At 31.8% G+C, this 14,147-nt stretch overlaps 1 protein-coding gene across 2 annotated transcripts in view; it reads right to left on the minus strand.

Annotated features, from left to right (window-relative positions):
- stmA (Protein EFR3 homolog stmA) overlaps positions 1–14,147 on the minus strand; it is a 97,935-nt gene that overhangs the window by 26,240 nt on the left and 57,548 nt on the right. For both annotated transcript variants that reach the window (XM_035370474.2, XM_035370472.2), the window contains exons 11-15: positions 11,201–11,340; positions 10,638–10,810; positions 5,871–6,105; positions 4,370–4,498; positions 187–379 (exon numbers count right to left, since the gene is read on the minus strand). In XM_035370474.2, the coding sequence (XP_035226365.1) occupies positions 187–379; positions 4,370–4,498; positions 5,871–6,105; positions 10,638–10,810; positions 11,201–11,340 (870 nt within the window). The remainder of the gene's footprint in view (positions 1–186; positions 380–4,369; positions 4,499–5,870; positions 6,106–10,637; positions 10,811–11,200; positions 11,341–14,147) is intronic.

Genomic DNA, 14,147 nt, shown 5'->3' on the forward strand with positions numbered 1-14,147 from the left:
TCTAAGGAATTTTGAATCAGCCAATTTAACTTGAGAAAATAAAACATAAGTTTATAAAATTTTTATTATATTAAATTTTTAAATTATAAATTATTATGTACATTATATATATATATATTATATGTATAGATACATACTGTATATATGCATTAAGATATAAAAATAATTCATTCAAAAATCTCTTACCAACTCGACGAGGAATATATGGAGCAAGCAAACGTGCTGTATCATGTCCACTACTTCTTAAAGCTTCAGCTATGACAGCACTATCAAATAACATAGCTTCATCTATATTGTCAGGAGTTGAGCTAAACAAGCCAAATGTTAAATTCTCATCTGGGAGCAACTGACGACCTTTTTCTAAACGAGCTTTCACAACCTGAAATTTTATATTATTCTAGTTCCCACATTTTGTGATATGAATTACAATTTTTTTTATAAAATAACAAGTACCACTGCACACATTACTATGCATACAAATAATAACCAAACTAGGCAATATGTAAATACATTTCATCTGTTTTGATAAGGTATAATTTATACAAATTAGGTTTTAAAAATCATGAAAATCAAATAGATATTACATCAAATAGAAATACAATCAAGTAGTAAGCTCAGAAGTGCTAATTGAAGCACAGACTTGTTCTGAAGGTCTTAAATGTGTCCTACACTTCTTACAACTAACATATCCTACAGAGAGTAATAAAAGGCACAAATTTTCCAAAATGAGTCTTAACACAGTATCTATACTAGGTTGACTGGAGCACTGAGTTATTCAAAGTATTTTTCATTTTTATATATAATATTTTTGCATATTTTTATCTAGTTACAATGAAAAATGATCCAGAGGTATTCATACAAATTACACTTTCAGGAAAGTTATTCATTCCACCTGAATTATTTAGTGATAAATTTAAACAGAAATAAAATCAAAACTGTGATCAACTGATAACAGTTGCTAAAAACTGTAATTCTCAATTATGTGACAAAACCTAACAGAAATCCTTAAATATGTTTAGTATAATGGATTAAAAAAAAAAAGGAATGCACCAAAGATGAAAATACTTCTTGGTTTAAGCTTAAACATTTCTAAATTTAAAGTAATATGTATCTAGAAAGAGGACAATAACTCACTGTAACTTTCAATGCCCCACAAATTAATGTGGTCTCGCAAAGGGGGGAGAAGATATGGCTTTATGCTTAATTAAAAAATAACAATAATAAATTTTTAATTAAGAATTCAAATTCATTGGGCATTTAACAATTTAAATACTAAACTTTTATTCTAAAATGGTGATTTAATATTTTAAATGTTAATTATTTAATAGTAAATTATAAAATCACTGATCATTTAAAGTATAAAGTAATCACTGATCATTTAAAGTATAAAGTTAGAAAACCTTTTTCAAAGCTACTGGTTGAAATAAGCAGAACGAATAAATGAATGAAATAATTCAGTGCACACACTCTTCTCACGAATTCTTCATAGGCAAGACAGACAGATTACTTATTCAACTGTGAAGGTTTTGAATTTCAGTGATAAAGACATTTTAATGTCCAAGCTGTAAAATTAAATTCACATGATCCATCTTGTCAAGCAAGTATACATGAATTTCCAAGCTTTAAAATTTTTTAATCTTATAGAATCATAAAATTCTTTGAATACCATTTGAGGAATACTGCTGTTAAGAAATTATTAACATACTGCTTTTATCTGACACTTTTAATATGTTGATGCGAAATACAAGCTTTGCAATATAAATACAACAGAAATTTCTTTACCTCATGCAAATAAAGTAGAATTCTGACACTCCAGGAGTATTAAATTCAGAAATATCTATAACCTGCATTCAATTTTAAATATAAAGAAACAAAATTTCATTTTTTCAGGAAATTCAGCATGGCAAACTTAATAGCAACTTTTTCTTAAATGCATGGGCTAACAAATTTTAAACAAATGTATATTACATTTATAATATACCTAGAAAGAAGAAGTGAATTTATCATTTTTTATCATTAATTTCTTTTATCATTAATGCTATTCAGCATTTTTTGCACTTGCATCCTCACTCTCTTTTCACAATATATGCAGACAGCAAATTTCAGAAAAATTTTTACTTTAGATAATTTTCTATTTCTGATGCATATTCTGCTGTTTCTTAATATTCCCAAAGGGCATTAACCCAGAAGAGCTATTAATTTCATTTCGACATTTTGCATCGAATCACTATAAATAGCGTATTACCTTTCAAATTGTGGCCACCAAATGTTAGAGCCCTGCATTATATTTAAAGAAATTAAATAATGAAGAATCTGCATAAATGTATGTGTGTTTCTCATATTGTGATAAAACAACGGTACCTAGAGCCATTAAATTTTGAATAACATAATCCTCCACCTGAATATCCTTAAATATAAAAAAAAGTGGCATCTGGAAGCTATAATTTGGAATTTGCTTTATTATCTATTTCATATTTTGTAAAACTTTAACGAATTTTTCATTAAACTCAATGATTTCAAAGCGAGCAATGGCGACACTGTATGGGAAAAAAAAAAAAAAAAAAAAAACATTATTATCTATGAGATTGTGTATTGGAAATTCTAAAGATACACTCTTTTTAAATTATTTTACGATATTGTTGTTGAACTGAATTCTATAGTTTAAGTGCAAAGAACATGATATTAAATAAAGGTAATACATAAAATGTAAAAAAAAAAAAAAAAAAAAAAAGCTTTTTGGCTGTAATATAAAATCTGAAAACTTTCTGATTTTTTTTTTTTTTTTTAAGATGGTTAATTTAAAATTGTTTAAAATCGTGTGGCATATATGAAGGATTTATTTGTCCCCAATGTTTCAAATGTTGGAATTGAAACCTAAATGAACTTCGTTATTTGTTTCTTTATGCATAAATTTGGGTGACAAATAGGGAGATATTCTTGACAATAGCAGTTATAGAGATTTTTCTGGTGTTAAAAACAGAAAACATATTAAAGAAAATTAGGCTAAAGAACAGATCTAAAGGATTATGATCTAAAGGGTATCAAAATTTACAAAAAAAAAAAAAGCTTAATATTTATTTGTTTACTTTATTAAACATTTCTTTCAATGTAAGTTGTTTAAGTTGCTTCGTTTTATGTGATAATACTTTCTCTTTAATTCTATAAACAGACATAATTTCTTGTTCAGTTACAGAGTTCCGCTGTTCAAGTCCCGTTAATTGCTGTGCCGAGAATACCGACTAACTTATCAATCGAAATTTTTTCGTTTTCACTAACCTCTCTGTCACATTCTTCATGTCTTTATCCATTTTTTGCAGCAATTCCACTTTTTTTTTGATGGACATCAAAACATACTTTCGTTTTGTACGATCCTTTGGGAGCTCCAGAATCGGAAATTCTATTTGACATAATCGAAAGTTCAAGCTTACTTTTATAAAATTGCTCTTACAGTCTGCAAAAAATAATAATCCGGTTCCAATTCGAAGATTAAGGAACAACGCAATCTGCAACATTAACTGAAATAGATAATTAGATAATTTTAGCTTAGCTTATCTTGTCCGTTATACATTAAACGCGCATTTGTAAACGTATTTTGCGCACGCGCACACGCAAATTCGCAGCGGTAAAGGTCTTACGCGCATGCGTCAACGCGACGCATGCGCAGAAAGTTTGTAGCTTTGAGATCCGGATTATGGGTGTCCGAATAATGGCAATTATATTATTTAACAAAGTTTATTGACAACAAGAAAAATTTGTATTTTGTTTTATTCCAAAAATGGACAGACCTTTCCGGTAGACAGAATAATTATTTACTTTAATTTAAGCTAACATGCATATTAAAGCTCCTAAGCTAATTAAGAAAACTTAAATGCATATAAAAAAAATAAAAGACAAAATAAAATTCACTAGAAATGCTTTTTGAATGATGCATTACAGTTCATACAGTCATTTAATTTGGCAAACATAAAAATAGAGATAAATGCTTAATTATAACATAAAATATGAATGTAATAATGTGTATATGCAAAAACTAATATTTTGCAATTATAAGCCATTATTCTTTTTTCTTCTGTATAATACTGCCAAACTGCACTGGATGTGCAAAGTACTAATTATTTTCACAACAGATACAAGAAGCATAAAGAAAATTTCATTAAATAAACAATATAATTACAATGTCTACGATGAAAATTTTCCAAAATTTCATTAACATTTATTTCTTTACCTACTAGAAAGCTACAAAAATGTTTCCAAGTTTTTTTTTTTTTTTTTTTTTTTAAATCCTCATATAGGGGCTATTTAAAAAAAAAGTTAACATAGCCTTTAGGTATCTAAAAAAGGAGGCCAACAGTAAAATAAAATATTTTACCTGATCAACATGAGCACAAAAAGAAGGAATTGCAGTAAGGTGGCCTAGGAAGTATAAGAAACCAGCAACTAATATATGCATTGCACACTGCTGCCCAGATGACAATGAGCTCGATTTTGCTGGCAGTTCCTAAAAAATAAACAAAACTAAAAAAGAGATTCTTAATATCTTTTAGGACCAAGGCCACTTTGCATACAATACTTTGATCTTCAAATTAATCTCAGGTCTTATTATTATTTTTTAAATTGTTCCCATCATTCTCATAACTTGTATATTATAAAAATAAATAATAATATAAGTTATTGTACAAATAAAAGTCTCAATGCTTACAGAGTTAATTGTAAAAGTACCACATCTAAAATTATATGAGAATATTAACACAGTAGAACCTCAATCTATAGTTTCCACAATAATCATTTTTCTGTGTTTATCATTCAATATTTCTGGTAAAGAACAAAATCATAAAAATAACCCTATTTATTTCTCTCTCCATCATCTCTTGGACTATTGTTTTATTACATAAATCATTCAAAAATCATGCTCCAGGTACACTATATCCTGTATAGACTGTTTTTTTAATATTACGTGAAATATATAATTATTTTTTGCATTACCACCCATTTAGATTTGGCAATAAAATAATGTAGCAATGCTCTTGATATAGTTCTCACATCCATGTCTGTATTATTAGTGTCATTTACAAATTTTATTAATTTGCAATTAAATTTATTCCTGTTATTTTTCATGAGTTCTATGTTAGTTTTAAGTCTGAATCTAAAAGAAGTGTGTAGAAAGAAGATATATGGTAGCAAACTTCACTACCATTAATAAAACTTAAAACACCTCCTTATTTTATGAATGGAAGCTAAGCAAATAGTGAAAATACATTAAATCTCCAAAAGTTATATTTTCAATAGAAATAAAAGATAAAAAGTAAGGCTTTTCTTAAAAACTGTTTTTTAATGTCATGTGTTCAAGTCGAAAGCAAAAAAAATTATTTACTTATGACAAGTTCAAGTCGAAAGCAGAAAATGTTATTTACTCGTAACATGTTGTTTATTTATAACAGGTAATAATTTCTCGGCTTAATTGTTTTCCCATATTCATCATTTCCCTCCTCCCTCCCATTGAAAAACATTTGTAAGCCATTTGAAAATATTAACTGTAATATTAAAGCACTGGTGGTTTCTTGATCCCATCCATATGAAAAGATACTATTTATCTATTGTTAAGTCACTAAAATTTTGAAACTGCTAGAATATGTTATGGCTAGATTATTCTTTAAATTATATAAATGCTAATTCACTTGTTTTGTTATATTTGACCAAAGAAATTCATCATTCAATCACTTGTTTAAAAACCTTGGTCATTAATAATAATTTGAACAGAAATTTCTTACTCGATAAGTGCTCATATATAAAAATTCCATTTATAATATTTCATATTTAAAAGTCAAAGTACAGACATAAAATAGAAAAAACATGGCACTACAGAAACTTACCTGAATAGCAAATATTATACGGAGTAATTCAATGAGAACTTCACTATCAGTACCGAATTCAACACATATTAGAGCTAATGTGGTGTAAATAGCTTCAAAATTTTCAGCAGTATTATTGGCAATTTGCACATTTTCATACATATGCATCAATATGTCTGGTCCATTCTTTTTGAAGAACATAATATCTTGCCTTGAGCATTTTTCAATCTTAATATCAGGAAGAGGACCTACAACACTTTAAAATATTTTATGATATACTATAAATCAGTCCCTAAAAACTTTGTAGATGTGAGTAACTATTTAGAAAATGCATTACATTAATTAAATAGAACATTTAGAGAGATATCTTTCACTGATACTGAATGAATATATTCTGAAATTTACACCTGTATATAGACATAGAATAGGATTTTCCTATATGAATACACGAGACACCACATTTTGTTTTAGATCTGACCAAGAAAATTACAAATATTTCCTATAAGTTCTGTTCCTGAAGAATCTTTTATTTTCAACAATAATTTTGATTATACATTTGTAAGCCATTATGTTTAGTGGTAAATATTGTTATGTTTTTTCTGACACCAGTTGTTACGTTATTTTCTTCCTTCACGTTCTTACGAGGTTCGTGTGGATTTGGAGTGAATAATGACAACACTTATTGATGAAGTATTGGAACACACTTTATTTAGTCAATAATAATCAGGACAGCTCCAAAGTCACTTTTTACAGTCGTCGAAGATCTACTATAAACTTTCTAGAACAATTAGTGACACAGCCTTCACACTATCAGGCTATAATGGTGGAGACAGCTTCACAGCAAAGCACCAGAGTACAGCTCCCAATTCTGCTTGGTCGTTCTCAGAATCCCATGTACTCTCAAGATTCTCCACGCTACAACTCGCGATGCACTCGACAACAAACACAAAACACAGCTCCTGACTCTTTGGTTCAGTCGTTCCCAGAGCTTAACAAACTCTCTCAACGATGCACTAACCGCGATACATGAAGAGACTAGATTCTTTTGATGCACTCGATGACCCACTTGACACTCGCTGTCGGCTGTCAACTCGATCGTCTCCTCACGGACAGACTAACTCGACACACTATCTATCTCACACTTACGGGCAGGGTTTATATAGCTTTCGGCTTGTGTTTGAGAACATTCTGGGCTAAACTGGTAAAAATTCGTTCCAGAAGGTTCTCCATCCGTCCATGATATATCAACAATTTTGTCCCCAAATGAGCAATTTCTTGCCAAATGTGACATCCTTGCCTTCCCTTGCCATTTTATGGCAACTGTAAAACTGTTTTGCCGAGAAGCTATCTTACCACGCCTGGACATTTCGTAACACTGCCCCCTCCCAAGGACTGCGCGTCCCAGGCGGTACAACCCTTGGTCAGAAGCCAAATTCAAAACAAACAAAACATAATAAAACAAACAACATAACTAAAGAAACAAACATCTGCACTATTTACAAGTTCTATACACAAATTAACATATAACAATTTTAAATTATACAAATTAAAGTTCTGAATGAATTTCAGTCTCAGTCTTTTCATTAAGTTATACCCGGGTCAAATACTTTACCACTGCAGTTCTCAGACACATTTCTGTTTTACATATCACAGTCTGAAGATTCAGTTCTTTCTGGCTTTTCATCCACAGGAAAATCTAAAACGATTCGTACACTACTCTGTAGTTTATTCCCATCATGTATACAGTTCACTTTGGTATTTTCAGCCGCTGGTACATGTCCATTTACCTCCACTTTCTGGGAACCAGTTCCGATGTTTGCACCAGGGTCGCAAATATAATCCGATTCTTTACAAGCAGAAGTATCCGGGTTTAGAATCAAGTCCTTGTCTGCAAAATCACAGCAAAGCACCAGAGTACAGCTCCCAATTCTGCTTGGTCATTCTCAGAATCCCATGTACTCTCAAGATTCTCCACGCTACAACTCGCGATGCACTCGACGACAAACACAAAACACAGCTCCTGACTCTTTGGTTCAGTCGTTCCCAGAGCTTAACAAACTCTCTCAACGATGCACTAACCATGATACATGAAGAGACTAGATTCTTTTGATGCACTCGATGACCCACTTGACACTTGCTGTCGGCTGTCAACTCGATCGTCTCCTCACGGACAGACTAACTCGAGACACTAACTATCTCACACTTACGGGCAGGGTTTATATAGCTTTCGGCTTGCGTTTGAGAACATTCTGGGCTAAACTGGTAAGAATTCGTTCCAGAAGGTTCTCCATCCGTCCATGATATATCAACAATTTTGTCTCCAAATGAGCAATTTCTTGCCAAATGTGACATCCTTGCCTTCCCTTGCCATTTTATGGCAACTCTAAAACTGCTTTGCCGAGAAGCTATCTTACCACGCCTGGACATTTCGTAACACTGCCCCCCCCCAAGGACTGCGCGTCCCAGGCAGTACAACTGCACTATGAGATTCACACATAGTTTGCAAAGTGGGCGAATTTTCTTGCAATACTGAAGCGTACTGCTTAAGCTGTATATCAGCTTTTTCCATCTGTGCATCACATGCACTTTCAGATGGTTCAATTCTTGCTAACTGCGACTTCGCAACTTCGCTATCAGTTTCGAAGAACTTAACAGTCGCATTTTCACTTTCTTCTATCTCTACTTCAGGCAGGTGAGAATCAGAATCTTCCTTCCAGTCTTTTATCTCTTCATCTTTTTTATTCTGTCTTTAATCTCGTTAGAAGGTTCATCCTTCATTTCTTGATTTTCTCAGATACTTCATTAGCTACCTCATTCATTTTTTCATCCTTTGATTCTTCAGATGCCACTTCCGTCATTTCCGCATCTTCTTTTATGACTCGAGTTTCTTCTGCAAGCTCCACTTTCATCTCTTGGAGTTGCTCTGGCACCTTTTCTCGGTTGACTTTCATCTCTTCCAGTCCGGCTTTCATATCAGCTGTCAGCTCTTCATATCCAGATTTTATCTCAGCATATCTGGCTTTCAACTCCTTCTGTCTGGCTTTCATCTCTTTCAGTTCAGCTTTTATCTCAGCTTTCATCTCCTCTTGCCCGGCTCTGATCTCGGCTAAGAAGTCCATTAAAGTCTTCATTTCCTCCGCCATGGATTTCCTCTGCTGGCGGGTCACTGGCATTCACTCGCAAATCCCATTCCTGACACCAGTTGTTACATTATTTTCTTCCTTCACTTTCTTAGGGGGTTCATACAGCAGGTTTTTATATAGCTTTCGGCTTGTGTTCGAGAAACTGGTAAGAATTCGTTCCAAAAAGTTCTCCATCCGTACATAGTATATCGCCAATTTTATTGCAAAATGTGAGAACCCTGCCTTCCCTTGCCATTTTATGGTAACCCTAAAACTGCTTTGCAGAGAAGCTATCTTACTGCGCTTGGACATTTCGTAACAATATTTTAAGGTAAGTCTAGTTTTTTAGACTTCAAGAGTTTTCTAGCATTTTAGGGTTTCATTTTCTTTTAAAATGTGTTTCTATTTTATATTCGTACATAAATGTTTCTCAAGCTTGACACTTTGAAATTCACTGGGAAAAAATCAAAATGACAATCTATGAAAATAATCTTAAATTAAATGTTACAACTCAGGAATTTATACACTTTAAAAATCTTATTACATAGTTTCCTGTAACTTTCAGTCTTTTGGTTGCCTAAGATGTTTTTAATCAAATTTTTAAAGAACTACCACAATAAAATCTAAGCACATTCAATACATCTTTAAATTAAAAATCACTAATTGGTTTCATTACTTTAGGACTAATTACTGGGTTCTTAAATTTAGAAGTGTATTAGAAAATGAAAACCCTTTCTTTTTCTTACCCATTGCCATCACAGAATTTTTCATCAGACCTAATTTGATGACAAAAGGTAAAGTATATTTCTTGTAGATGTAAATTAAAAGAAAAAAAAAAAAAAAAAAAAAAAAACTTGGAGTTGATGCATTTATTAAGTCAGATTTTTTATATTTCTCAATTCTTTTACATGTGCAGCAAAAGTAAGTAATACTAATGAATATGCATTTCTGTCAAGAGGCAGGGTTGCTTTTAAATTTGGTTTTGAAAACATTTGATTTCTGAGGTGGGGGATTAAATGTTTTAATTCTTGCTGCTTTTATGCCTTGTTCAAAATTTTTATGTCAATATCTCAGTTAAACATTTTTGTAAATTAAGATCACAAACAGAATAATTTAATTCTTCATGATTTATAATGTGGTGCTCAGAAGAATCTTTAAGAAATGAGGAATTCTGATGCAAGATAAAATATTGCAAGATTGAGAATGTCAGGGAAACTGACCTCTGACATAGAATAACAAAATCAACGAGAAGTTTAATTGCAAAAAATTGAAGACAAACAAAGAAATTTGACTTCATAATCAAAATCAGCACTGCAGAATACATATGAATGGTAACATATCTTTTAATAACAATGTTTGTCAGAGTTATTTTCAGGGCATTCTGATATTAAACAATTGTTTTAAAAATGCATTAATTTCCTATTTATGAACTATAATTTTTACTAATAATTATATGACACTGATTCTCACACAAATCTATGAAGTTAAGACAATGAATAAAACAAAAACTATTAATTTTATACGTATATCACTATAAATTCTTCAATATACTATAGCATGAATTTCCCTCTCAATTTCATTTATTCAAACTACTTGTGAAAACATAATTACTAATTTAATCACATAAAATTATGTAAGATAACTAATATATGAAGAATATACTTACCAAACTTTTGTGAGACTAGGTAAGTAATTATGCCGATCAAGCAAGGTATGGAGAATTTGCTGAACAACAAGTCTAACAGCAGTATCAGATGCTAAAGACATTTGCAATAATGGTTGCAAAAAGGCTGAAGGAAAAGCCTGAGACATTTGAACAGTTCGATATTTTGTTCCAACCTACATTTGTAAGTTAATCAAATATAAAAACCAAGTAAAACATAAATACTATTTATTGAAATGCAAAGCACAAATTAAGGACCAAAAATTAAAAATATATTCTTATCATTCTATAAAAACAATATATATATAATTATTTTCTTTCTAAACAGAATATTTTTGTGAAAAGATTCAGATTAATTAATTTTTGTTTGGCTTAGCAATACGTAAATGCTCTGTAAAGTTTGTTTTCTTTTAAATTGTAAAATTATTTCTGCTAAATTTTATGCTTAACTATTGTAATATTTGTAATATGTATCTTATTTGTAACATTTGTTAAAGATTTGATATTATTTCAGTTCTTATATTCAGTTCTCAGTAACAGACTGATTAAACACTTTTAAATGTTACCTTCAGCAAACTCTTTAGCAAAATTTTTTGAAGTAATACATCAGCTTCATGAGATTCATTAGTAGGAAGTGGCACTTTTCCCATAATAAACATCATAATTTCTATCTTTTGGAAATCAGGTAAGTTATTTGCAAATTCACCTAAAATATGAAAATACACATTTTATGCGAGTAACTTTCAAAAAGAAAAGACAATCATTTTTTATAAAGAATTAGACCATGAACTGTGCAAGCTTCTGCACCTAGTCTGATGGTTTGGGCAGCCATTGGGTACATGACATGCATGTCTCTAGTTCAGATCGACAGTTATTTGAACGCAGATGGGTACATTTCTGACATGTTACGTCCAATTGTTGTACCTTATTTTCAACGCTCACAAACACCATGTCCCAAGAGATAATGCAACACCACATGCTGCACATCGTGTTCTGACCTTCCTAGATGCACAGAGTATTCGATCACTGCTCTGGCCTGCACGGTCTCCAGATCTGTCACCCATTGAAAACATCTGGTCATGGGTCGCTAAGAGACTAGCCCGCCACCTCTTTCCAGCTAATAGGGTTAATGAAGTGTGGCATAGATTTGAAGCAGCATGGAATGAGTTGCCCATTTCTGTCATCCAATCCCAGTTTGATTTTATGCCTAATGGGGTAAGGGCTGTTTTATCTGCCAGGGCTGGCAGCTGTTTCTACTAATTTTGCACCCGTGTAAACCTCCAAAATGTTTCAAATTTAATAATTTTGTCTTCATGCCATACTGTTTACGTGAAATAAATACCTTTTTTGTATTTGTCTTACTTCATGGTATTGCAATTTCAATGGCTAGCAGTGTATTTGTTCTCCGAGTGCTCAGGTTCGAGAAAGTTCTGAGGAACATAAATCTAGAAAAAGGGTAACATTAAAAGAAATTTTGGATATTGATCTGACTAGTGCTGTAAAAGATGAACTGTTGCGTCTACTAGATGAATTAAGTGACATTTTCGACTTTAATTCAAGGAAATCCTGATGCAATGCAGTGAAGCACAAGATCAATACAGGTGACAGCATACCAATCAAGCAAAGGCCATACCGTGTATCAGCCACTGAGAGATGCGTGATTGCACAGGAAGTGTATTGAATGCTAAAAAAAGTTGTGATATAACTGTCAGACAGTCCATGGTCATCTCCAGCGAAGCTTGTGAAGAAGAAAAATGGCAAATGGCATTTTGTGTCAATTATAGAAGACTGAACAAGGTAACTTAAAAGGATACTGGCAAATACAGCTTGATAATTTAGACAGAGAGAAGACAGCCTTTGTGATATTAGATTATTTCTATGAATTTAAAGTCCTGCCATTAAGATTATGCAATTATGCTGTGCCAAAGCCACATCCAAATAGATGATGGAGGCAGTACTAACAGGTCTCAAGTGGAATACAGTACAAAGTTTGAAATTGGGATGTCCATTATTCGGAATGATCTAAAATCCGGACCTCAAAGCCACAAACATTTTTTTTATTAATGCTTTATGCATGCGCTTTCTGATTTTTCCTTCCATAATAAAACATGTGGAGATTTTCACTTAGGCACTAAATAAAATACCTTGTTATGGAAAAATAATCATGTAAGCATAAATTTGTGAGATTAGTAATTTAGCTCTGTAGCTGAGTATCTACTTGGCATACATCTCAAACCGAAACATTCACCTATTTTTTATATCCCTGACGCCGACCTGGTGAGTCATTACTTATTATATTTTGCCTTCATCACCGCATGTTTATCAATGCATGACAGCTTCAGTAATAACTCATGCTGTGATGTCTAAACTTTTTTTATTAGTAATTGAATAACAAGAGTATGGCAACTTTTTATGCTAACATTACTCTTGGCGATGATTATAGATTTTTAAATGTTCTAAGAAATGTTGATGAGGAAAAATTCAAAAAAAAAAAAAAAAAAATTCTTTTCATATGCTAAAAACAGATTTTGTTAATGAAACTCATAGGCCAAAAGATTACATTTAGTGTTATTTTTATTAAGAATAACTGATATGTTATTCACCATAAACCCAAAAGCGGCAGCAGAATATGGCCACACCAGATGACAGAATTTAGGGAAGACAAAATTTTTGGAATTTGGGGAAGCACCGACCGCCAAAATTAAGGAATGAGAAGTTTTTATGATTTAGGGAAAGTACTGTGATCCAAAGTTTAGCACAGTGAAAATTTAGAACTTAGGAAAGCACTTTGTAGCAGAATTTAGGACCTGTAGAGACTGCACCAGGCAGTATCGAGAACCAAGCTAGATAGAGCCTTAAGTATATGCGAGAGTTTATTTATTCAGAGCTCGGATTAGTTTGAAGCATGTGCAAGAAATAAATGTAGGTATAGTAAATATCTAAACTAATACAATTCAGGCTTAATTCAGTATGCAATAGGAGCAAGATAAAATGTAGCGAAACAACTTGGCTTTCGTCGCCAATCTTGTGATAAACAGCCAATAATGTATAATAACGGACACTATTAAGATGGGCTAAAAATATCTTCACAGATTCTAAGACATTTCAATTAATGTAGCAGACTGCGCTGCTTCCTGATCTTCTAATTTGATCCAGCTTATTATTTTTTGCAGACTGTTATTATTACGGCAATTTTATAAAAAGTAAGCTTGAACTTTTGATTATGTCGAAAAGAGTTTCCAAAGGACCTACAAAGCGAAACCATGTTTCGATGTCCATTAAACAAAACGTGGAATTGCTGCAAAAAATTGATAAAGGCATATCCATCTAAAAATTACGTGAGGAGTACGGCATTGGAAAGTCCACTGTATATGACACAAAAAGAACTTTTTGAATTTTTTGTGGAAGCATCTTAAGCAACTTACATTGAAAGAAATGTTTAATAAAGTAAACAAATAAATATTAAGCTTTTTTTTTTTTTTTTTTTTGTAAATTTTGATACACTTTAGATCA

This window comes from Stegodyphus dumicola, chromosome 7 (genome assembly GCF_044657685.1).
Source record: "Stegodyphus dumicola isolate Sdum_Otavi_A_Nest chromosome 7, ASM4465768v1".
In the NCBI taxonomy this organism is placed as follows: Eukaryota; Metazoa; Arthropoda; class Arachnida; order Araneae; family Eresidae; genus Stegodyphus; species Stegodyphus dumicola.